At 44.7% G+C, this 25,086-nt stretch overlaps 1 protein-coding gene and 1 long non-coding RNA gene across 2 annotated transcripts in view; both read right to left on the reverse strand.

The window, feature by feature from the left end:
* The window catches only part of LOC135385958 (zinc finger protein 235-like), a 69,929-nt gene extending 52,678 nt beyond the window's left edge, over window positions 1–17,251 (reverse strand). The window contains exon 1 of the mRNA XM_064615612.1: window positions 16,778–17,251. Within this exon, the coding sequence (XP_064471682.1) occupies window positions 16,778–17,236 (459 nt within the window). The 5' untranslated portion in view covers window positions 17,237–17,251. The remainder of the gene's footprint in view (window positions 1–16,777) is intronic.
* Window positions 17,252–23,528: 6,277 nt separating this feature from the next.
* On the reverse strand, window positions 23,529–24,658 carry LOC135383951 (uncharacterized). Its single transcript, XR_010420178.1, has 4 exons — window positions 24,534–24,658; window positions 24,291–24,383; window positions 24,147–24,204; window positions 23,529–24,074 (listed from the first exon to the last, which is right to left on the reverse strand). It is a non-coding gene; the product is annotated as an uncharacterized LOC135383951 (long non-coding RNA).
* Window positions 24,659–25,086: the final 428 nt, after the last annotated feature.

The raw sequence follows: 25,086 nt of genomic DNA on the forward strand, positions 1-25,086 counted from the left end.
TTCCTGAAACTTCAATCCTTCATACAGCTTGACGGAACGGAAAATGGAGCTGAGCCAAGCCGGTGACCTGGCCAAGATTAAGGTTAGTACGTACGTTTCTTTGAATTACTCAGTCCCGCAAAATTTCTTTTTCATTCCAATGCGGTCAGCGATGTAGCGTGGCATTGCTGCAGGGCGTGTCCTGATGTGAATGTCATACGTCACAACCGTAACCTCTTCTAGGCGAATTGTGTGAAGAGGCACCAATACAAGAGCGACCACGGGATTTTACGCAACAATACAGGATGCATTGGAGCCTTTGAAATGATAGTCCGTGTCGGTATTCTGCGTCGTAATATGCAGTCTGCAGATTCAGCATTCAAAGTGAAGAATACGTGTGCGGTGTGTGCTCTACATTAGGAAAAATAATGGGTTTCCGTGTATCTTACTAGATATCGTCGTCTAGGCTATGGTGATCATCAGGAAGTCAAAGGTAATTTCATCTTTCGACGCTGACAGTATTTGATCAGCGTTGTGTTTCGTAGGTTTTGACATTACACTGAAACCATTACAACAAAGTTGAAATCGTAGAACAAAGTAGTGATCGTAGGAGGCCATCCATATCCTAAGCTGGACGCAAAGTCATGTAGGCAAGCATCTTTACCTATTAACATGAGAAATATTTCTTCATCACAAAAGCGTAGTTTGTGTTACACCGAAACTAATCACAAGAGCCTCGTACTTGGTTTTCTAGGCGCTGCGATTTGATTTTCAGCTCACGCAGTTTGGCAGCAGGAATATCACTAAAGCAAAGAAATAATAAAAATAAAAGCGATGCGTGTTGAAGGTACATCGCATGTGATAGGTGCGCGATCTCTGCGATGCTGTTAAATGCATTTTCCACTGCGTCAACGTGCACCATTTCTAACTTAGCAGCTGCATGACACCCGCCGTTTTAAAAAATGTGCAGCCTACGTGCATTGTGTGAAGCAAACTCGCCACTTATGGTCCTCCTAGAAAGAGAGGTTTGCGAACATAGAGCTCCCTAAGTGCCACGCAATTATCCGAGAATCCAGTATTGCGCGGCACATGCTTTCCGCTTACACCCTCATCTCCGATGGAAAACACCGGATGTCTCCTGATTTGGAGGACGCTGGAAAGCGTGCTCTATGCGCATCAAAAAAAGTACGGAAGATACTTGTGGAATGAGTGTGCGAAACGTGGTCACCACGTGAGAGGACAATGCGTGTCACTCATCATATAGGTATCGGACTGCGAGGCGACACTGCACACGACAGTTTTCCTTAAATGGGTTGTGTAACAGTACTGGTAGAATTTTTTCTTTCTTTCTGTCTGTCTGTCTTTCTTTTTCTTTCTGAGAGAATGGAATGAAGGCGATACGTTGCAGGCAGTGATGTGGCCAAAGAAGCGTCATAGCCGAATGCTGTGTTATTCGTTCATATACTCATAGTTAAAGAGGAACTAAAGTGGTGAAAATTTCTCGTTGCCAAATGAAAAATGACGTTACCTTGACAGAAATACGAAAGGGACGAGTTCACCCGCTGCGTCGCTAGTGGTTTATGTTGGAACGAAACAGCACTTCAGGCGCTTTCCCTCTTCTTCTCCTTTTTGAAAAACGGCGGCAACGCGTACCGTCCTGTCATTGGTCTCCTCAAACGACTTGCCCAATCATCGCGGGAGATCGTTTGAGGAGGCCAACCAGAGCCCGCGCTTCTTGAGAAGGAGCGTGACTGGCGGATTCGTTCGCGTATAAGTCACGGACGACGCAACGGGTGAATCCCGTTCCTTTTGTATTACTGTCAAGGTACGACATATTTCATTTCGCGAGGAAAAACTTTATTGTCCCTTCAATAACCCGCTGCTCAATACTTACTTTTGTAAAAAAACTGTCACTGATATTTGATGCCGGCCACTTCCTGTAACGACTCACAATGACGTGGGCCAGCAGTATTGTTAAAATACGATATTAAGCACGTGACATTAATGTTCGCCTGTCACTGACACGGGAAAAAAAAAGAGCTATAGTTTCACGTTAGTCAATAAGCTATATTATAGTATCGTGGATGACGTGGAATATGGAACGGCTGGTTCCTACAACCGAGGAGTCCGCTGCTGGAAAAAACATTCACCCGGACAAAAAAATTTCACCCAAACGAAAAAAAAAATCGCGCACAAAAATTCACACACACACACATCCATCCATCCATCTGTCCACGTCTGTTAGCCGCTAATAGCCACAGTTGCTTCGCGGTGCTAACACGGAATAAAAACAGAAACCAAATAAGTATGTATGTATATAAGAACGAGTTTTGAAGACGTTTTGGCAAATTGTGTTTGACGAATTCGCTCCTTGACCTCATATGTCATCGACATGTACGCGGTCTACTGTAGTCTTACCCTGCCTGTATTTTTTGCAAATATAAGCAGCGACCACACACATGCATCGTTAATTCGCACTGAGTCGACTGGGTATTCGAATCCCCGTCTGGCGTATAGCCCCTATTCAAACTCTGTATAAGGGATGCGAACAAGACTTTTTGACGTCCACACTTCATCTACACCCGCCATTCAGTAGGAAGTTGATATCTCCAATTACGTGGAAGACGAAACGACATGTTTCGGCATTTTTGCTTCAAGCGCTGTTTGATACATCACTGCGTTACACCGGTAGCTAGTGTTGACCATCGTAAAGATTGTAGAGCCTGTCGCCTGTGGCGTTGACTTCTGGAGGCGATGTGGTCTCGCGATACTAACGGCTGTTCGTGTCATCAATCCAGACCGGTGGGTAGTTTGGTGGGAAGCGTCAAAGAGGGTTTTTTTTTTCTGCCTCTGGGTTATTTACAGCCATATCAGTCACAATCTGTGTGGTAAGCATTATACGGGTGCATTCCGTCGTTTATAACAAAGGAAGAACAACTTGAAAACTAAAGTGAACCGCATAAGGAAACTAAATCAGTATTTACCACATTTCTGCAATCGAGCAATTTTCTTGTTCCATTCCCACAGAAAATTTCGCTAATGGTTACGTTGGGCTATTTGATAATTTGCCGGAAAAAATTTGCCGGTACTTGTTATATCAGAACACGATATACCCTGTATGATTTTCGCGTGCGATATTCGGCACATACCTATACTTACATTTGCGTTTTTCATTCTCAGATATTCCTAGGTATGTGTATTCACTAATCATGTTCCACTGGTACTCGAAGGTGTGTTTATTCTCGCAGATGCAACCTCCGCGCAGCATACTTAAGAAAAACCTACGAGACAGGATTTCTGGAGCGGATGACGTTAACGTCTTTGGTGAGGCTTCTTCAAGTTACCATACAGAGCTTCATTTTGTGTCACGCCTTGTCAGGTAATTCGCAGAAAGTGCTAGCTATCGTTGACGTGACGTATATTGTCCCGCGTATATTTTTATCGAAGGTACTTATATGTATTCTCTGATGCGGTACACGGTATTGTACGCGTACTGCCATTAAGCTCCCAAGCGCCCCTTTCCTGGATTCCTTTCTCTCTCTCTCTCTCTCTTTTATTTCTTTCTCTTTTTCTTTTCCTTTTTGTCTGTTCTTTCTGTCGTGCGTACTCGGCGCAACACGACGCAGTCCTGCAAAGCGTTTCTCTTTTCTTTGACAACGTATGTATCGACTTGTGACGAACGCGAGCCATTCATTCATTTTCGACTTGAGATTCGAGGCCAATTGGACGGCGCGGACAAAGTCGTTCATGGATATAAGAAACAGGTTTAATGATTATGAAACAGGTCTGAGCATATCTTACTGTCTCGGTGAAATACTTACGTGATCAGAGGAGAGCTCACTCAATGACTAGGCAGAATAACTAACCAACGCGAACCTGCACTCTTTGAATTGCCTCTCCCTTCAATTCCACATCACAACTATCTGACGACACAAGATGGATTTTTGCAGATTCCATACGTCGCGCGCTAGGCAACACTCCCAAATTGTCCTATTACCACATCAGTTACGCACATAGCGCACTATAGCGCATGCAGCCGGACAAGATAAAATCGTCGAGTGAAGCGGGGAAGATCGTGCCATTCAAAATCAGGAACGTTCGTAAGAGTTAAAGCGGCAAGCCACAGGAATTCCGCAGTATTTTCGGTGTTGTGTGGGCTCTCGCCCTGTTGGAACCATATATTCTTGCCTTTGCTGGCGGCAACTGTCAAAGGAAATGCGTTGCTAGCTCTGAATGTATCTCACAATGCGTCCGATAGAGCGAGGATGTGTTCGAATGCGACTGCGAGGTTGCTGCCGGCTCCTCTTTGTTCAAACGGGAGGCAATAAGCATCACTTTGTGCGTTCTGTTTGTTCGATTTCACTGGGTGTCACGGAGGCGCAACAAGAGCCCACGTAAGCTTACCTTTAAGGTCAAGGACGGAAACAACAAAGGATGCGCTGTGGACAAAGGAACGCATCTCTATCGAGGACTTTCTTGAATATCCTGTGCGCAAGAGTTGCCAATCATTCGTGCGCACAACGCGCTTGGACAAACATGTCTTATGTACGGTTCTATACAGGTAAAACGCAGGTTTAGTGTCCATCACATCGGAGAAATATTGTTACATCTTGTTTATTGCATTGTTTGCTGTAGTTTTTGGGATAAGGTGCCAGCTTATTCTATGGGCTTCTTACATTTACGCTTGAAACTTACTTCCAGTGCAGAATTTAGAGAGGTAGCAATTGATGCTTTAGTTTCTGTTTACTCGCGGACGACATGTCTAGCAATGGAAACGTTGGCACGTTGAAAGCAGGCTTTTAAAAAAAGGGTGGGCATGTAAGGTATGAGGATATTTAGGCATGTAGGCTTCACTACCAATTACATTCCGCTCATAACCAACTCTAACGTTCTTATTGCTGCGATAACAGCTCTAGACTATACTGTGCTAGTACCTCCAAAGCTTTACCGTCCAGGGAGTACCTATCCACCTGAGACGCACCGTGCAGACTCCAATTATAAATCCCATGCATTCGGAACGACCCGAACCACACCTTGCCTTTCTCTTCCTCATGCTGACTTCCATTGACAAACGTTTCTGCAGAGCCTAAGTACGATAGAGCAGTCCCTTCTCGGCAAGATAAGGCACCTCTTGGGGGCAATCCCTTCCACGGCCCGTGCAAGCGAAAAGGCCCCTGTGCTTTACCTTTTCTGTCTCAGCGGGGAAGAACTTCTTCCATAGAGAATGAAATTAAGCCCCAGGCCTCCCGCAGAGAAGCACTTCCACTTCATTGCGGACTCTACGCTGTATATTGTGGCTAACGCCCGTGGGTTCACAGCTGATGCGCTCCAACTTTAATTGGTTGTGGCGTTCAAGTTCGTATACATTTACGACTGACTTCGCCTCCAACCACGGGCTGCTTAGTTTTTGTGTCCGCTTGTTGATTTATACGACGTGTTCTTCGGGCAAATTATTTTCCTTGCTCCTATTTTACCATCCTTCGCTTTCAGAGTTCTTACCGAGACATTACTCTCTCTGTAGGGTTGCTTTGCACGACCGAGCTATTTGTTTCAACCTCATCGGCCACAAAGTTTCTGTTCTTTCTGTCTTTGCTCTCCCGGATACATACATACTTCTTTGCTCCATGTTGCTTAACGTTAACGAAGAAGAGACGGCAAGCGGTTCCATTATTACGACTCTTGAATGCAGCCATGTCTCCCGTGCATGGGCGTGTGCGAGCTGTTTAGTAGTGAGCTCCTTTTAAATAAATGGAGCGAGCACAACGCGTAAAGTTCATGGTTGCAAATGGAAAGAGGCAAGAAATATACGCGATACACTTAATTGCCACGTATTTGGATGGGAACGTCTGTAGCTTTGCAGTATAGAACTTCCTGGGTGGTGAGCGAGGTACGACCGTGAGAACGGTTCAAGTTCTTCGAGAAATTGTAATTAGACTTCAAGGGTGCGTCTGTGGGATTCGGGAGCGAGTTAGTGCGGTACACATTCTGAGAAGTGGCTCCATAACGAGTTGTTTGTGTTCATATTTTTCCGAGATGTGACACATACGTATGATGCACAGTGCCAAGCACAGTGCTCGTAACGCATGGGAAGAAAAAACGGGGGAAAAAAAAAAAGAAAACACGAAAACGGAATTATGTGATAACGGAGGAGTCCACACATCTCCTACATCTACACACTAGTCTTCTTTATATCCGTTAAGAGAATATTTACTCACAGTGTGCAGTATAATAATTATTTCGTTTACTTTACTTCTTGAGGTGTGCATCAGACAAGTATGCGTGATATCAAACATGGCAACACGCAAAATAATGTAATAATAAGACTTCGCATCGCAATGACACCTATATAATCATGAGCGACGCCAAAGTGGTAGGAGGGTTGTTCATAATGCGTTCAAGTCTTAGCACACGGAATTTAGCGTCCTTCGCGGAAGACCGCGAGCCTAAGCAATTAGTTAGCTTAGCCTAAGCCATAGCCTAAGCAAGCAGTTCATTAAAGTGACTATTTGGCGAGACGTGGCAGACTGCACGACTTTGCGTCGTGAACGACACAGAAGGTGATGGTGGTGATTGTGGTGGTGCTCGTGAAAGGGCTCGCCGTTGTCGGCCTCACAGAGGTGGGCAACGTCACGACAAACGCCCTGGGGGAATGTGCGTACTGGGCCGACTTCTAAGGGAACCATGCCGACATATGTCTGAAAACGCCTGAGGAAGGCCCAGGAAAAATCCCAGACAGCACAGCCGTCACCTGCATTCGAACCCGGGCACCTCCTAGTCTCGACGTGACATGGTCAGCACGCTAACCACTGAGCTGGTTACGACACGTAAGTGACTGGCCGTCGACTTGAACATAGAATATCCCAGTTGCACAAATGGCACTACATCCCCATGTTCCTTTTCTTTTTCTTTTTTTTTTTCAATTACATTCAAATCAACTCATAAACGGCTCAATCTTCCACCTCGCTACCTGGTGATGAGCCGTTGATTTGTCTGTCAAAAAGTGCGCAGCAAACATGTCACCAAGTCCCATATCAAATTAAAAAAAAAGAACTGTAAAAGCTCGTGAGACTCCCTATACCAGTCTGAATGCGAACACGTCCTCCACTGTCACGTATCCTATTTTCGCGCGCATGTCAGCACACATGTGAAGTGCTCACAAATGACATGGATCACTCGAGCATGCGAGACAGTGAACAACTTGCAGCTGCCGCAAGTGCTGTTTCCCGCTTTTGTTGGACCCGCGCGTTATGCGTTCTGCTCTTCACCATCGACCTTGCAACGCTATGTATTTTCCTTTGTGCTTTCCAAATGTCTGCGAAGATCCACATTGCGCTTTGTGCTGTGCGCTGAACAATAACAACCGAGTCAATAACGGCGGCGCAAGGCGACTCTCCCGCGCTGCAAGAACCTCTCGAGTGTGGGCGAGTATTCAAAAGTGATGTTCTTTCGCGCGACGGGTGGCTGACTCTTGGCCCTTCGGCTGACCTGTACATGGTACGTCTCTCAAAAGCAGGTTTCAGGAAAACGGGAAGTGTTTGGTTTTTTGAATCACAGGGTGTAACATAAGCTCTATTCGTGGAAAATGCGTAACTGTCTGTATTGTCTGTGGACTGCAGATATTGCACGGCTATATGCCTTGGTCACCTGCGAACAACAATTTAGCCTTCCGGTTTTCGGATGGTATGCAAATATGGTGCAATAAACTGCGTGATATGGCGATCGCAATGCTCCACGCAGCCAGAAGGCTTCCAACGGCAAGGTCCGAACTTTTCTGGAATGTTTATCTTGCCAGGAATTTCTTTTAAAATATCAATTTGCTGTGGAAACTGGTTTTCAGTATTTCCAGTTAGCTACGTGTACACTTAAACATTTAGCATACATTTGCGACACGTTACGCATTTTGGATAACTTTTCGGTCTCCAAGATAACACTGAAATGCTGCTGTGAAGCGTCAAAAGCCAACGATCAAAATGTCGCTGGTGTCACCGTATACAGGGGCACCCATATGCGGGCCACATCGTTGCATTGCATTGTGCAAACTTCTTCCTACCATAACACTTGTGTTCCTTTCACACTGTCAGTTTTCATAATTTGCTCCACAGCTACCGCTGACATTTATTCCTGTGTGTTCCATTCAGTGTTGTATATAGCGGCGCTACAGGTATCGCCGCTATCGTATTCGGTACTATTTTCAGTAGCGTAATAGCGATGTCGCTAGATTTTAAATTTTTAGGGGGAAAAGTATTCCCGCGACAAATTTGGGTAGCGGTGGACTCTTTTTTTTTTTTTTTTGGTACCGCTACTTTGCATAAAATGGAAAACGTACAACACCGCGAAAAAAGAAAACCCTTCCTCTTCTGTTATGTTCTTGCCATTCAAGTAGTCATGTATAGCGATCTTCTTCGATTTCGACTACAGTTGGCCCTTGACTTGCACAAGGCAAATGAGTGAAGGACCCCATGAAAGTCAACATTCGCGAATATCATACAACACTACCATTGCCTTGTTGATACCATGATTGCGATCAACTGCAGAAGCTGACTTCTGCCTACGTAGCATTATAATTCACCAACAAGGCAGCAACATAATTCAACATTTTCTTGTAAAGTCTTCACTGTCTTTTGACTGTGGGGGGTGATCTTCCAGAAGAAGTACAGAAGTACCACACTTTGGTACCATTACCGTTGGTTCGAAGATTCTTCGAAACAACTTGGAACCAACCATATTTTGTTTCCTGGACCAAGAAACCAAAAGCAGTATTACAAGCAGTGCTCGTTGAAACATTTTTCCTAATCTACTAAGCAGTGTGGACAATATGGCTAGTTCTTATACATAGTTGTAGAAGGAACTTCAGAGCTACCATATACGCGTCGATTATGTACTTCCTGTGGTTTAGTTTTATTGCTCGCAGCAGGTGAACAGCAGGTTGTGCCGTGGAGAACAGGGACCAAGCTTGTAACCATTCATAAAAGACAAACCATTCATAAAAAGTATTTAAGCTAGGCTACTAAGTACCGGGCAAAAAAGTAACTGAGTAGACTACTAAATCCCCAATCGTGAAAAGTACTAAAGAAAAAGCATTAAATACCTTTAAAAGGAACTCCTTACTTTCAAGATACTTTGACGTCCCAGTTGGAATTCGCTATTAGAGAAATACGAAGACCATTAAGTTTAAAATGCCATTGCTAAAATTTTTTATTAGCTCGCAGGAACAACTGCATTTTAAAATTAGTATCCGATAGCCTGCCTCGTTTTTGTTCTTTTTTCAACACATTACCCCCAGAACTGAGTGGGCGGTCTACAGATGCGAACGAATGCTCTACAGAGACATCTGAATTCCCTGCCGTTTTTCTTCTTATCGCTGCTTTTGCCTCATAAAGAGTTAACATTTTACGTGCCCTCTCTCGCTACAGCTTTCGGCACGGGTCTTCTATCCTGCCCATACCTCGGCACAACTCGCCATGAGCATGCTCACTCATGTTCACTCATGCTCAATGTGGCGAATGAGCTGAGCATGAGTGAACAAACGAGCACGAAAACGAGAAATGAGAGAGCACGAGGTGAGTGAGCATGAGTGACGGTACACGGAGAGCTCAGTAGAGAGCGAGTGAGCATGAGTGAGCAAACGGAGAGCTGAGCAGGGAGTGAGCGAGCAAATGAGGAGCTAAGTGAGCGGGATGTTCCAATACCACAGACGCTAAAGCGTATGTATAGCAAGAGCGCACTGCAGAGACAAAAGGGAATCTTTCGCTCGACCTTCGTGTTACGCACAGAGAAGTATCTTCAAAGCAACATGGAAAACGAGTGGAATTTATTGAAGAAAATATCTAAGTTAGATTACTAAATACTGACATTTCAACGTATTTTGCAAGATTCCAAGTTACTCGCAAAAGTATTTCCCCCAGATACGTAACTTAAAAACTTTACTCAAGTTATTGCACAAGTCTGACAGGAACACAGGAAAATATTTCAAATACAATAAATTGACTCCATGGTGACCTCACGGAAAAGGCTTTGCTCTCTCTCTTTTTTTGTTATTCAGTACCATGTCGAACAGACATGGAAAAAGCATTTTTGTCCAGGTTAATTTATTTTTCCTGATAGAGGTGGTCACAAAATGGATTCAGTTGTATGTAAGCTTGTGGGTGGTGAGCTTGGCCTTCCTCGACGACAGCCTTGTTTAGTTACCCTATGAAAGATGGAAGTCACTGAAAAGGGTAGCCAGGCTGTAGGACTCGAACCCACATCTTCTGGATTACCAGTTCTCAGTACCATCAGTTCTCTCTAGTTACCCTATGCCGTGCGGGCTTGAAGTGTCGCGTTCAGGTTCCTCGGCGCTTGTCGCATTCCACCTAAGAGAAGTGGTTCATGTCTCGTGTACCCCCAGTTCTTAAACCCTCGCAAAAAGCAAAAAGAAAACAGGAACCGCATGTTGCCCTGTCTTGCAATTCATATGTGAACATTTTGGAGGATATGCTCTATATTTACCCGAGCTGGAACAGAACGAAAACCAATCCGGCGACACTAGGTAGAAGGAAAAGCTTCTTGAGTTGAGAACTGCCGTAAATGCTCATAATGTGAATGACTGGAACGACATCAATAAGTATCTTGGCCGCGGGTTGTGGTGTATTGTTGTGGTATTGGCCCATGGCAGGGATCTAAATAGTGCATCTTCGTTAGATATATATACATTGGACACAGATTTACGTGAAGGACCCACGCTGTACATTAGCTGGAAAACCGCGAAACACTATTTGGGTTACTTTTATTTTGGCAGTGGTAGCAGTATCGCGTCAGCTACTGTTTTTCTTTTTCGCATTTATAGCGACACTATAGCATTGCGCTACCTTGTAGTCGAGCAGCAGTGCTCCGTCACCTACAGTTTCAGTGGCGGATACAACACTCGTTCGATTATACTACTTTATATGTACGGCCGTTTATTAGCTTTGTTAGTCCCGGGGGAGAGGGGTGTGCCGCACATCATATGTGTTCTAATTAAATGTACGACACGGTTACTCCGACAGATAGCTGTTCATTGTTGTACGCAAGCACCCGCCAGCCCGTTTCCAACTCTGTTCTGAAACACCCAAGACGAAGGACGGAAAACTAACGATAGCCTATACTCCCGTGTGAAGATATTTTCGATAGCTTGTCAAATTTATCGTTTCTTGTCCGGATTTCTGCAAAATGCGCAAATAAACATTAAATAGTTCCTGAACTAAATAGTTGTTGAATACACAAACATGTTTACAGGTTGTGGCAGCTGTCAAAATCGATTTATTTGATTGTTTCCTGAGGACAGGCGCCGGCACCTTCACACGACGATTGCACGAACAAAAAAAAAAAAAGATAGAAAAGAAAAGAAGTCGTAATATTGTATTTAAATTGTATCGTCTCGTGCATTCTTTAAACAAAACAAATTCCTCAGAAGTAAAGAAGATTGTGATATTTGTGATTACGTTTTTGAGTGTTTTTTTTTCACGTGATGTTGTGATGACATTTTTTAGATGTAATGGGGCAGGCATTGCGCTTGTTCCATCAGTTGGCAATACAGTGCAAAGCGTTGTGGGTAATATGCGTGAGCTTAGCATGTGGATGCTTAAAATATTAATGTCGTTACATTTGCTGCCTTGCTAGTAATGGGTAAGGTGGTTATTATGTAACCGAAAGTCCACGTTTCGCAGGAAAGACCAGCAGCTACTTTGTCTCATGCACCTATCGAGGATACCTTTACTTTCCAAGGTAGCGGAGTTGAAATGAGAAAAATGAAACGCAAATAAAAAAAAAAGAATAAACGCGAGCACTCCTGCTGTTAGGGTTCTGCTGTTGATGCGGAGGGCCATTCGTCATAGTCTTCCTCACCTATTGTGCAGAGACCTCGCTTGTGAAAGAAAGCGGAACTAGAAGAAGTCAAATCCAAGAAAGATACTGACGCCGCCGCACCCATTCCTCAGTGTAATTGCTTGTAGGTGGAAATTCGAAGTCGGCACAGGCGAAATAGAATCCTCTGTCTCCGCGTGCAGCACAAGCGCACAGCAAGCGATCGTTAAATCCTAGAATCCTCTTTGTGTGGTCATCAGTGTCTTTCACACACTCTTGTGCAAAAAAAAAAAAAAAAAGCAGTATTTGTGGATCTCAGGTATTGTTACCTTACGACGTCACGCAAACCTACGTTATTCCCCAAATCAAAAAGACAAAGCGGAGGTGCAGCCTCCAAAGCAGATACAAGCTGATTTGTTTGACCCTATCCTAGATATTCCGAGAAGCTAACACTAATAGTAAGGATGTATCGTTTTGGGGCCATGCTTTCCGAAATTGAGGTGACGCACGTGTGGGACCAGATCCGAAATTCAGGCTCACGAAGGCTGATTCCTAAGTATATAGCGTGATAGCCTCCCGAGGAACATGACGACGTATTAACTGGTTTCTGTTCCAACTGTTTGTTTTCTTCTGTAAGAAGCATCGAAGAGGTGGAATGAAGTGGCAAGCGTTACTATACATGGTTAGTGGTTATAGGCCTTTCATTTTTTCTTTTCCTTTTTTTGCTGCCAATAAATCCCCCCCCCCCTCCCGCACAGCGATGACACACAAACGCTTTTAATTCTTGCATCTAAATTAAAGATGACTGCAATCAGTCCGTGGTAAATATTTTTTTCGGAAGTCAGAAGAAGATTACAACGTACTTGGAATCAGATATGCTCCGAAGGTGTTCAAAATTTTAAACCACCACACTAGAAGGGTGGTATCCGGTGGTCCATGGAGTGCAGGCATGTGTTGAAATACAGTGGAAACGAACATGCATGCATGCGTGGATAAATGATTAAAGCGCACATGATACGCATGTGTGGATAAATGATTAAAGCGCACATGATAAGCATGCGTGGATAAATGATTAAAGCGCACATGATAAGCATGCGTTTCCGCACAAAATTCACTGGCAGCTAGTCTTTGTGCCTTTTCGTTCACCGACCAGCGGGCCGTTATGAAATCGTCATAAAATCATCCTGTGTGTGAGTGTTTCGAGTGGGTTTGAGGGCTATGCCCTGGAAAATGAAAAGGACGAAGAAGTCCACTGTGCAGTATCGTAAAGCTAGGTCAACTTGTACAAAAATGATTAGTAGTTACCAGCTGACTATTTGTTTATGTTGTAAAATATAGTTCAGTCGAACGTAGAAGCAGCAGCCTAACATATGCTTTCAATATTCTCTATCCGAGAGTCTCGTGGGGATATAGATGCAAATGATAGTTTGGTGGCGTACAAAATACTGCAAGTGGTGCCTACTAGTAATAATAATTGCGGTCGGAAGACTGGTTAAAGCAGGATAATGCGCTACTTAATTTGTAGAAGTAAAAAATAACCCCCCTAGCTGGAACCTCAAATAATCTGGTATATCAAGATCGTTGTGTGGCAATGTTTCTTACACAATTTTTTCTGCTTTCCTTTCCCCACCCCCTCCTTTTGACACATTGTTTTCTTGATCCAGCGCACTAGTTTGCGGCTTCTTACGTTCATTTAAAAACTTCCCCTACACATGTTACACAAACGTAAATGAGCTCGAACCAAGCATGCTGGACATTTTCGACCCCGCAAGAGAGCGATTCCGGAAATGAGGAATTCTCGCTGCTTAGTGCTGCGGCGGATTAGACCACCATCTGCGCTTTCTTGGGCGTTCAAGGTGTTTCTTCCCCAGGTGGCTGTGTTGCCGCATATGCCTTTCATTTGCTAAGTGCAGTCGTGCAATATTAATACAGGTGTTTACGATGTGAACGGTCTTTATTTATTTAGTTCACGCGAGCGACTTTTGTCAGTATTGGTCTTACGCTGTACATGCTTACTTATCAGTTGGCAGTGACGATATTCGTGTCATCGAAGGAAGACCATGCATGCACGCAGAAAAAGGTTGACTTATATGCACAGTGCAAGCTTCCAGTTATGCCTAGTTATGCTTATATATACGACAACACCGTTGCTATATATACGCAGCGCGTACCAGGTACGTACTGTGTTTGGCAACGCTGTCGAAACACATTCCCGGTCTAATTTTAAACTTCTGCTGATATTTTGCTGGGGAAGGAGTGTTCATAGTACTTCTTCTGGGATCACGTAAACCGACAGTCCCAAGATACCCAAAGCAAAGCTAAACAAACGCCATCACATGCTGACAGTCACGCGTCATAGAACAGCTGGTCGCACCATTGCGACGTACGTTTCCTTTTTTTTCTTTCTATTTCTATTCTATTCACCGTGTTTGTTTTGATAACATATTTGAATTATACTCGTAGCCAATTATTTATGATTGAATTTCTTAGCCCGCGCTCTCGCTAAAGTGCGTCACTTCGTTAATTCCGCTTTCTGTTCTGTCAAGCAGTCAAGCCACCAATCTGAGACAAGATCCTATACTGACTCCTTTTTACCCTATATATCTCAAAACAACTGCAGCTTATAGTTGCGTCAACATGAAACCGAAACAGGATATAAACACGCTGTTCACTCTACTTTTTTTGAAACGATCCTGCGTCATCACCTGACGACGCATAAACGCAAGGTCGTGAGTTTGTCGCCCGCGCTGAGTACAGGGACATGATGGTATGCTATACAAACGTAGGAAGTATATCGCAGACCACCATCCGAAGAGGATTGATGTGCCTCGTGCTGAGACGTCTGTACATGCACTCTGATGCACATTCAGGTTGCCAAACTTCACCAGTGGTGGGACTAATGCGCTGGACTAAAGGTAAAAACACTCTCGAACAGCCAGTCACATGTATATGCCCACACCCACTACGCAACTTTTGTGACTTTACTTTTGTGACCGAATGTCTCGTTCGCTTCTTCCTGTTTTGCTCAGCTGAAATGCAGAACATACAGAGCAGGGCCGTTTCGTCATGTACAGTACTTGCATTTGGTATTATGATTGGTGTTTGGTAGCCCGTAAATCGGGATGTGGAATCAAATACAGAAATTTAAAAAAAAAACTGTAAACAGAAAAAGAAAGAAAAAAGCCCTACACGCATGCGCGAGCGAACTTTATGTTCGGACGAACCTCAGCTTTGCCCCGTGGATTTTCTATTACTAGAACACTATATACACGTCCCACGCGCACACATTGACCAGGTTTTTTTTTTTTTTATTCCTTAGTGTCGGCTTTGGTAAAGCTCAACGGATGGGTGTAGTACTTCAGAACAAGCTTACATGGTAAGGATGGCTATGAAACTAGTTCCCTGCAACTCCAATTTGTGCGTAACAGCTTATGTGTAACTCTCATTTATATGACACATTTCGGCCATCCATTTGCAACGACTCAGATTTTGGAAGTTCATACCGTGGTGGCCACGTGTGGCATGTGCTTAGTGTATATGTATCTACAGGCTCTTGTCGTGTATGCGTCGTAAAAGCGTTTTCTTTCTTTTTCTCGGACCTCCATGCAGATACGGCATCACAGGAGCTTCCGCACTGCATTGCAGGGCGTTAAACATTGCATACATACATCGTCACTCTCAGCAACGTGAGATAATGGGCGCAACGGCACCTATAAATAAATGGTCTTACGAATTTAATTGTGAAAAAAAAAAGAAGAAGAAATACTATAGCGCGTGCGCAAGTACAATATTGAAAGAGAGAGAGAGAGAGAGAGACTATATCACCGACATTTTGGTGATCATCGGAAGCAAGGCTGACGAAATGTCTACTGTGCTGCTGTGATTTTCTGAGTGAAGTGGGAACGTGCAGGAAACGAAATATGAACGTTTCTGATGCATAACGAGCATAGTTGGAAATCGCATTCCCTGGGGTTTAGGTGTGTGTGCGTTTGCACATACATAATAGCATGCGTGCAGGGCTATGGGTTGCAATATTCAGGGAGTGTACATAGCAAAGGGATAGGGGTTTTCATTGTACGTGAAAGAATACGACGAAAAATAAGAAGAAAAACAAAAACGTACTTGGTAGATGAGGCAGTGAAATATAAAAGGACAAACTCAACACAAGCCTTACAACGCACAGTTGGTAAAGTTCGGTTGAATAATGGCAGTTGAAGAAAAGGCACCAGCGGAGTGAGATTCGAACCCACACCTTGGAATCCCACTGCTGGTGCTTTTTCTTCAACTGTCGGTATTCAAGAAAGACGAAAAAAAAAAAGACACACACACAGAAGAACTCTGAGAGCCTCCTATTTCCTATACCTGCTCCCCACATTATATTCAGTTCTATCTTTGTAATCAGTAGTGATCTATCTTTCGCATCTGGAATCTCACTTAATGATATGTTCTGCTGGAGGCTTTCCAGTGAATGAGGGAACGTGGTTACTATAAGAACCAACTTCTCACTACACGACAGTCTTGAGGCTTTCATAACAACACGTGGACTGTTTTACAACTTTCATTTAACCGCGAAAGTACTGCGGTACTTCATGACGCAATCATGTATACTGTCACCTCCTTTCTGTCACTTTGTAAAACCACATTGCTGTTAGCGTTGTAGGGTAATTTTATTTGCTTGACCCAATCGAATAATGCTATTCCAAAATTCAAGACGAATATCATTCATTCTAAAACCGCGAGGTTTAAGTCTGAGTTGTCAACGGCTAATACTGATTCAGCTGTTATACTATAGTTCCTTCCTGTCACGTATACGCAAAGGTGTACGCCACATCCACCACTTGTGCACCTGTATAGCCACAAAAACCGCACACACCTCCCGAGCAGCCATGTGAATTACATCCCTGCCGACCGGCACCCATCGTTGGAAGCGCCCTAAGAATCCCCGCGAGACCACTAAAGAACAAAAATCCCAACTTACATCCTTCTGTTCCAACGTGTTAAACACCTCAACGTTGTCCAGACGCACGGTTCCCTGGAAAGGCAGAAACCGCGTGCCCCGAGTGATCCTGCTGTTGCTCCACACGCCAGCCGTTACCTGACGCCGTCCATTCGTTTCTTTGTCGCATGTAAGCACGAGACTGAGCTCCTTCGGTATGAGCACAAACGTCTCCATCGTCTTTGGCACAATACAGAACAGTCCGGGCCCCGCGTCACTCTCGTGGCACACGTCTTCACTGCACGTGCAGCTGCGTTCGTAATCCTCGACGGCACATGTCCACCGTTGCTCGCATGGCTGCGTGTGAAAGTTGACGTCCCGACTGAGAGACAGGTACGGACGGTAAGGTACTCTCGGGAGGAGTATCGCGAAGGGCGAAGGCGAAAGGAGGGGCTTGGTGGGGAGCGTCCAGGTAGGAGACCACCTTCGCGCCGTCGCCATTGGAGCAGGTAAGGAGAGAGGAAGACGAATCGCGCTCGCCAGACATGCACGTTGCAGGTGCCTGCTGCATGCTATTGGGTCCGAAGAGGGATCAAGACGGTCCAGGTCTGATTGGGGGAGACACGACAGAGGTGCCGTGAAAATGAATTGACGGAAGTGCTTCAGATGATCAGCGTGCAACAGGTGGTGATGAGTCGGTGGCAGATGTTCCGTGCATGCAGTTGGAATGAGTTTTCTGCGGAGGACAGTGGGATGGTTATGGTACAAAGGGGGGGGGGGGGGCTGAGTCGTTTAACATGGAGAGGCATGGAATGAATTATGGTCAAGGTGACAGCAAGTATAGTCTTCACTACGCGGAGAGAGAAGTGCACTATACCTTAGGGTGGTTAGCCTTGTGGGGTCACGCGTGACGTAACGTTCGTGTGTATTAAATGTGTTTGACACACTGAAAGCTAGAACAGTAAGTTTATTTGCTATTACAAATTATAATCAGTGAAAAGGATAGGTAGGACAGGTTAATAATGTCATATGGTCATGCAGTGGTTTAAATGACCATTCGAAGGGAGCCTCAAGGGAATAAATCGCAAGGTATGTTCGCCTATACAAATTACATGTGATGACTGAACAAGCGTACAGGGATGTGGCTTCCGTTACCATCGGCTTTATGATATGATTACTTGTTATCGAGCATGTGCTATGAGTCACACATGTGAGGTAGCACCTGCACCTCCGCGCGGTCACGCGGTGTCAATTTCACATGTGAGTTCTTACACTGAATGTAATATTGTTATTTTTACACAGCCATACTGCCAACCGCCTCTTAGGGCCAAGCAGTGATGGGCAAAGTACCCAAAAATTGTACTTAATGTAAAATAACAAGTACATGGCAACCTTGGTACTTTAAGTACAATACGAAGTACCATGCTGCGAATGTGCTTCAAGTAAAGTACGAAGTACTAGACAAAGTGATTTAAAGTACTCATGAAATACATCGCAAATAGTTTCATCACTTCACGCTTTGCTTTTCGGTGGTTGCAATATGTAAGAATGTAATTAGCTTCGGATATTTTTGGGAAGTTTTTGCAGGCCTTTTAGCAAGCGGCATTATTTGGACACAGGCAATCAGCTGTGCTATAGTACAAAGCATCATGATGTCCACACTTATCCACCTGCGTATAGCACATTAATCTGGTGATAATATCTGGGTATGTGCATCATGCATGCTTTCAGAGAGAACCTGAAGAAACCTCCACTCGCACTGCGTTCTGAACTATTACGGTTTGTTTAAATCAAAACAAATAATATGAAACGCGATGGAAAACTTCGTTTCTTTATGGCTTTGTTATTTGCAAGAAAATAATTCATGAACCACATATCAAAAAGATAAAACGTAAAAAGAAAAACAAGAGAATATGCGCCCCTGAGTCTTTTCTGTTTCCTTCAGAAGACAGTCACACATTGCGAAATTTAATGATTACTAACTGCAAGGGAACAATGCAAGAAAGGCAAGAGATGCGTACCTTGGAAACTGTTGGTTGGCAGGTGCAGCAAATGTAGCAACTCGGGGTCAAATTCAGTGTCCTTGCAACGAAACGGCTATATATACACCGGACTGTCTCTCTCTCTATTCGCGAGGTGAACCTATCATACCGCCATTACGCCGCGTTTTGCGGAAACCGACTGCAGTGTGGATCGCGCCGTGCATGCTTTACGGTCGATGCGTTCCCACTCCTCTATAAAAACAGCATTTCACTGCATATAACGCTCTTAGCCAACCATCATCCCGAATGACAGCGTTCTCTCCCTTGATGTGATGAAAACGAGGGGCGTACGCCATTTTTGCGGCAATTATGAACTGTATGATGCCACAAAAATGTCGTACGCCCCCCGTTTTCACCAGATCAAGGGAAAGAACGATGTCATTCGGGATGATGGTTGGCTAGGAGCGTGCTATGTAGTGAAGTCTAACGGCGAGCCCATCCTGCCATTACCCCCCGCCCCCTATTTTTAAGGGTGTGCTTTGTGGTCTTTGATTACAACCTGGGAACAGAAAGTGAACACTCTGTGAGAGGTAAGACGCTATATCAGTAGATATACGAATTGCAATTTTGTCGGGAGCAGGAATAACGCGTCGTTTTGACGGTACGACATTGATTGTAACATAGGAGCGTTTGTGTGCAAGGTACTATGCGTGCGCGAATGACGGTGACCGCGGCTATTCCTTCTCTGAATGCATTCGTCGAAACCTTTATAGTGCATTAATCCGGTACTTGAAGTAATGAACGATTAAGCAAAAGAACGCGTCTCGCCTCGCAAAATTCATCGAGTAATCGATTAAGGAATTCGTTGAACGTTTCATGCTGTCGAAGAATCTAAACACTTGTTGTTCACTTTGCTGGTTACTTTCATTGACCCCATCATTGCTCACTGTAATGGACCACATTGCGAACAGCATCCTCTGGCGGCAAGTAATATTATCGATTGTAGTGTGCGGTGTTCTGCGTATGTTATCCAAACGTCGGGGCTGCTCAGTGGCCCTCATTTAGTTAGCTTCCACTTGTGGAGTAGGTATTGAAGCTGGTGTGCACCTGTCCCTGCACTTAATAACACGAACATAGACACATGTCATATGAGAAAACCCATCATTACAATAAATTCTATCACGCACGTGGTACTTTGCGGTCACTTGCTACATGCAGTCGTGCGGAAGAACCGAAAGGCTGCACCAATGATTTATCCAGGCCCCCTGCACCCCCTTAAAAGAAAACGAAATGGTTGGCGACACCCCCTGCAGGGGGTGCTCTTGCTCTTTCAGCTTTAGACACGTGTCGGCAATGATATGTTAAGCTGTCATGATGTAAATAGAGTCATGAGCCCCTCCCCAATGTTTTGCGACACCACTCCGTGTTTAGGGTTCTGGATAAACCGCTGGGTTGCACGTAGCGATAATAGTACCAACTGAAATATGGCAGTCGTCGAAAAAGTCAGATAGCGGCGCGATTTGAGCCACGCATCTCTCGATTGCCGATCTCTCCTTGAGGCTTGCGTTGTCTGTTTGTGTCGTCTGTTTCTGTGTTTCAGCCTCAGAACAGTTACCCATCGTTAACAAAAGAGTAACACCAGACGATCTAGAATTTCTGCCAGCCGTATCTCTGTTGTCTTCCGTAACTGCCCTGAAATCTTCCTTAGTGAAGTGATTGTTGATGATACATCGTCGCATGTATCGTGAGCTGTTTCCCAACCCTGAGTTTGGCACACTGAACTTTTCGTTGTTTCTTGTCCTTCGGGAAGGCATGAAAGCTAATTCTGAGTTCAGTGCAATATGTATCGCACCACGGAACGTCCCGTCGCTATACGGCTGGCTTTTTCGACGTCTGCCGTCTTTCAATATTTAACGTTTTAAGGCAACTTGATGCTTTGTTGTGTCCGTTCTCCCGTCTTCCAGCCGGAACGGCTTTCCATCATTCAGTACACAGCAACAACGGACAATTTTTCCAATCCTTTCGAGCGCTATATGGAGATCTAGCAAGCCATCCACACCGGCGGAAACGCCAGCAGCGCCACCCATAGGCCGTTCAACTCGCCATCACTCCCCGGGGAGACATGTGCTTTTTCTGTGATGTTGCGTTAGGCAACTCGCCTGTTATGTAATCCAGTTAAATCATACGAAATAAAGTTTGTTACAAAACGTAACAAATCTGGCAACGAGGATGCGATGAAGAAGGATCGGAAACTCATGGCATTCGACGGAGCATCGGCGAAGCCGGGGAGATGACCAGCGTGACACAACGCTTAGTCGCCGAAACGCTCCCTTTCGACGCTTCGCTAGAACTTCGGGCAACCTACGTCGAACGTCTCAAGGCATATTTCGGCGTGATAAACAGCGTGAGTGACGACACAAAGAAGAGGTCCATTCTTATCTCCGCTCTTAAGCCCGAAACCTATATGCCCGTGTGAGAAGCTTGGCGGCACCAAGGAAGGCGCCGGAAGACACGCACGACGGTATAGCAGTTAGGATTCTCACGCAGCATCTAAATCCAGAGCCATCGGAAATCTATGAAACCTTCAGATTTCAAAGCCGGTTTCAAAACAGCGGTGAACATTGCGGTTTTGGGGATGCGCTCGAAAGAAACGTACGAGACACGTTCGTGACCTGTAGGAAAACAGAGTTAACAGATTTTGCTGGCAAAGCCGAAACGTTTGATGTTGAAGGAGGCCCTCGAGACAGCACTTGCGGCGGAGCTAGCAATGAGGAACACAGACTAACTGCCGAGCCCGCATGATGCGCAAGCCTCGGCAGCGACAGCCAACGTAAACGTGTTGAAGCCTACGACACGACGCAAGAAATCAAAACCGAATCAAGGCTCTGGAAAAGATAGATACATTGCGTGTATGCGTTACGGGGCGACAAACCGCGCACCTCCGGATTGTTCGCACACAAAATCCACGCGCTACAAGTGTAGCAAGCTGGGGACATCTGGCAAGCCAGTGTCGTAGTGATTGTCAAGCACCGAAAGGAAAAACGCAGACAAATGTGCTTCTTGATCGTGCAGCAGCCGGAGAATCTCTCTCTACCTGTACACGGTACACAGCCCTCAGCCAGCGGTGGATGCAATTTGGGCAATCCTTGACTCGGGTGGAGTGGAGATGCCCATTAAAGTTGATAGGCACACCAGTTTGCATCCCTCTTCAAAAGAACGACATCCCTATTTAAAAAGAGCAACAAAAAAAAAAACAAAAAAAAAACACACACCACAATCATTAGTGGCTGTACTTTGGGACTTTTCTGGTGTTTTGTTCTCTGATGTTAACATAAGAATTTCCTGGTGTTCCTGGTGTGTTTTCTCTGATGTTGCACACCAGGCTTCCTGGTGTTTTCGGTGTGTGTGCTCTGGTGTTGCACACCAGGATCCCTGGTGTTTTCTGACGCTCCGCTGTCGCATATTATGCTGTCTCATGCATTCGACCAAGTGAGGTGCTCAATACCCTTGCGAGGCACTAAAAGCTGCTTGTGTACTCATTAGATTTACACATAAACTGTTGTTTCTATACTGCAGAGGCGTCCGAGCTGTTAGCAGGTGGTTGTTTGCCATACAATATACTGAATATAGAAACAGACAAATGCGAAAACTCTGGATACCATTGATTGTACACATTTAGGAGAAGGATGCACACCACAACATAAAAGCACAAAACAAAACGGTGCAGTGTTATTTCTTCTGCAAGTGTCAATACATAGACAACGAAACAACATTCCATGAACAGCCCGTGGATACTTGCGGTCGGACGTTCAATTTTCTGGGTATGTTCTCTAAGTGTCCCTGGGCGGGGCAACGCAAGTCCCATGGATATCCTTTTGGACTTTCATGGGAATAGCCCAAAAATAGCCCACGAATGCAATAATGTAGGGTAAGGTGGGGCAAGATGAGACACGGGGCAGGATGCGACATTTTTTGCTCGACGCCGCCTGTCTCGGAGACGCGTTGCTCCATGCGCTTCAAACTTTACTCATAGGTGGCTCTGCATGTCCGCTTTATTGCACGTGAGAATTGTCTGGATTGGTTTTGGCGTTGAAGAGAAAAAAAATCTGTTACTTCTGCCTAGAATGTAAAGACCTGCAAAAAAGGGCGCGATTTTCTGTAGTCATTTTTCTTGTCAACTGTGCAGCAGCGTGTCGCAGGTTTATTCGGTCAATGTAAGTCCACATCCTATTTCTTTATTCACTCATCTAGATATATGCAAAATATGGGCACCCTTGGTTATTCGGTGTTCAACTGAAAATTTAATGCATCCGATGGTATCCACGGGGCAAGACGCGACAACTTAATGTAAGTTAGATGTAACGCTATTTAAATTTAATGTAGTTTAGAAACTGGTTACTCAACTATTACGTGGCCATATACTTGTTCCACAGAGATTACTTTTTTGCATGTAGCCTAGGATTTTCAGGCAAATTTAGGATATTTCCAGCAAAGCAGAAGCGCACTCCAAAGCGAGCGACCAGCGACACATCAGACTGGCTGTGCCTTGTTTGCGAAGGACGGTGGAGGGAAATAGCACCGGGATCTGTGTGGTTTTATCGTATTGCCCCGAGGATTGGGGCAAGATGAGACAACCTGCCTTTTTGAATTTCTTGTTCTGTGTTTATTTTAAAACCGGTTACGTCCGTCCTGATTTACAGATAAGAAGCTCTAGACGTCTGAGAATGTGCCTATGGGTAGTTTTTTTTTTTAAACACGAAACATAAAAATTCCACATTCAGTTGCAAATTTCTGTATCATCTTGCCCCACCTTACCCTAATTACATTCTTCTGTTTATTTATATTATCAAGTTTATAGTGAAACAGAAGCTCCCCATGTACTTTTAGTAAATGGTTTCAACAAATGTGATATTTTATTATATAAAAAGCTCATACAACGTGTGGGCTCGTTGGAGACACATTGATTTGCAGAAACTTTGCTTGTGAAGTTTTTGCCTTCTAATTTAGAGTAACTCAAGGCGAAAAGTACGCGCCATGTTCCAGAGCACAAACTGTTAATTGGCGTTGCGAAGAAATGATTGAATTGCGCATGCGAATTCAGTCCCTTGTTTCCTATGACTGCACGTGAAACGTAAAAAAATGAAATCTGGATGAGAACAACGAGCACGACAGATGTACAGTATACAACAGGTGTACAGCTGTTAGTATTCTTGAAGGCACACATATGCGAATATTATATTAATTTACTTGGTATTGAACGCCCTGTTACATGACGCAGTGTGGTTGTCCCTGAGGTGCACTCATCCGGTTACCGAACCCTTCTGCTGCCCTTGGCGGAGAAACCAAGTGGCAGGGACCTGCATGATAGTATATAATTGCACTTTTTACGACTTTAACCGGCGAGTCAAATGGACAATAAGGAATTTTACTTCTTAGGAAAGGTGTGTGCGTCTCTTCTGCTGCTGGTACCGCAGTCTCTGGTACCGCCTTAAGTGTGAAGCAAGGAAGAGGAAAAGCCGATTATGAATGGTGAATGTGTGGCTTGAACAAATACAGTCACGGCACACACTCACCAATAGGTTCTTGCAGTTCTGCATCTTCGAAGCCGTTCGAAGCACTGCCGAAGCTTTCCTCTGCTGTAGCAGTCAAATAGCCAGCTGCCCTAGCTGCAAGCCATGTTATTTCTTGTACGTGGGTTTTATATGCACAAGTTACGCAGCCGCTATAGCAGTGAACGATTCGGTACTGCTATGTCCTGAACTGTACCCGTTCATTTCACTATATGCTACGTTCTAATGAGAAAACACCGAGCTTACCGTTTCCGTAGAATTCCATTTCAGCTGCCTCCGAATGCCTACTTTTCCACAAATTGTGAGCGTCACTTCAGTAGATGACGGAACACATCCGAGCTGTCAGCGCTAGCAGCCAATGCTGCACGCACTTCCTGCTTTGTGTCTGGGTCAGCTTTCGGCTCCCAGCTTGCCTTGCGGGACGTCAAGTGTTCTCCATAAACACTGCTACAGCTGCATTCTCTCACTCTGTGTCTTTCTCTCAGATCAGATCTTGCCGTTTTCACGCAGATATGATTATTGGACCATGTAAGGCGCTCCTGGTACCTTTCTGGGGTATGTTCGGCCACGCCAGCCCGCCGATCGGCATTACCCTCCACTGGCAATAATGCGGCGACGTTTATGAGACATATAAAATTATCTATAAGTACAGTATAATTTCGATAAACATACTCGATCAACTCTTCGGTCAGACTTTCTGTCCTCTCTTCTTGCAGCCCATATCCAATGAATAATCCAGTCCACGTGAAGCTGGACGAGACGCACATACAAAGACATCCCACCAACGACCAGTCGTCAC

The sequence above is a fragment of the Ornithodoros turicata genome, chromosome 2, assembly GCF_037126465.1.
Source record: "Ornithodoros turicata isolate Travis chromosome 2, ASM3712646v1, whole genome shotgun sequence".
NCBI lineage: Eukaryota > Metazoa > Arthropoda > Arachnida > Ixodida > Argasidae > Ornithodoros > Ornithodoros turicata.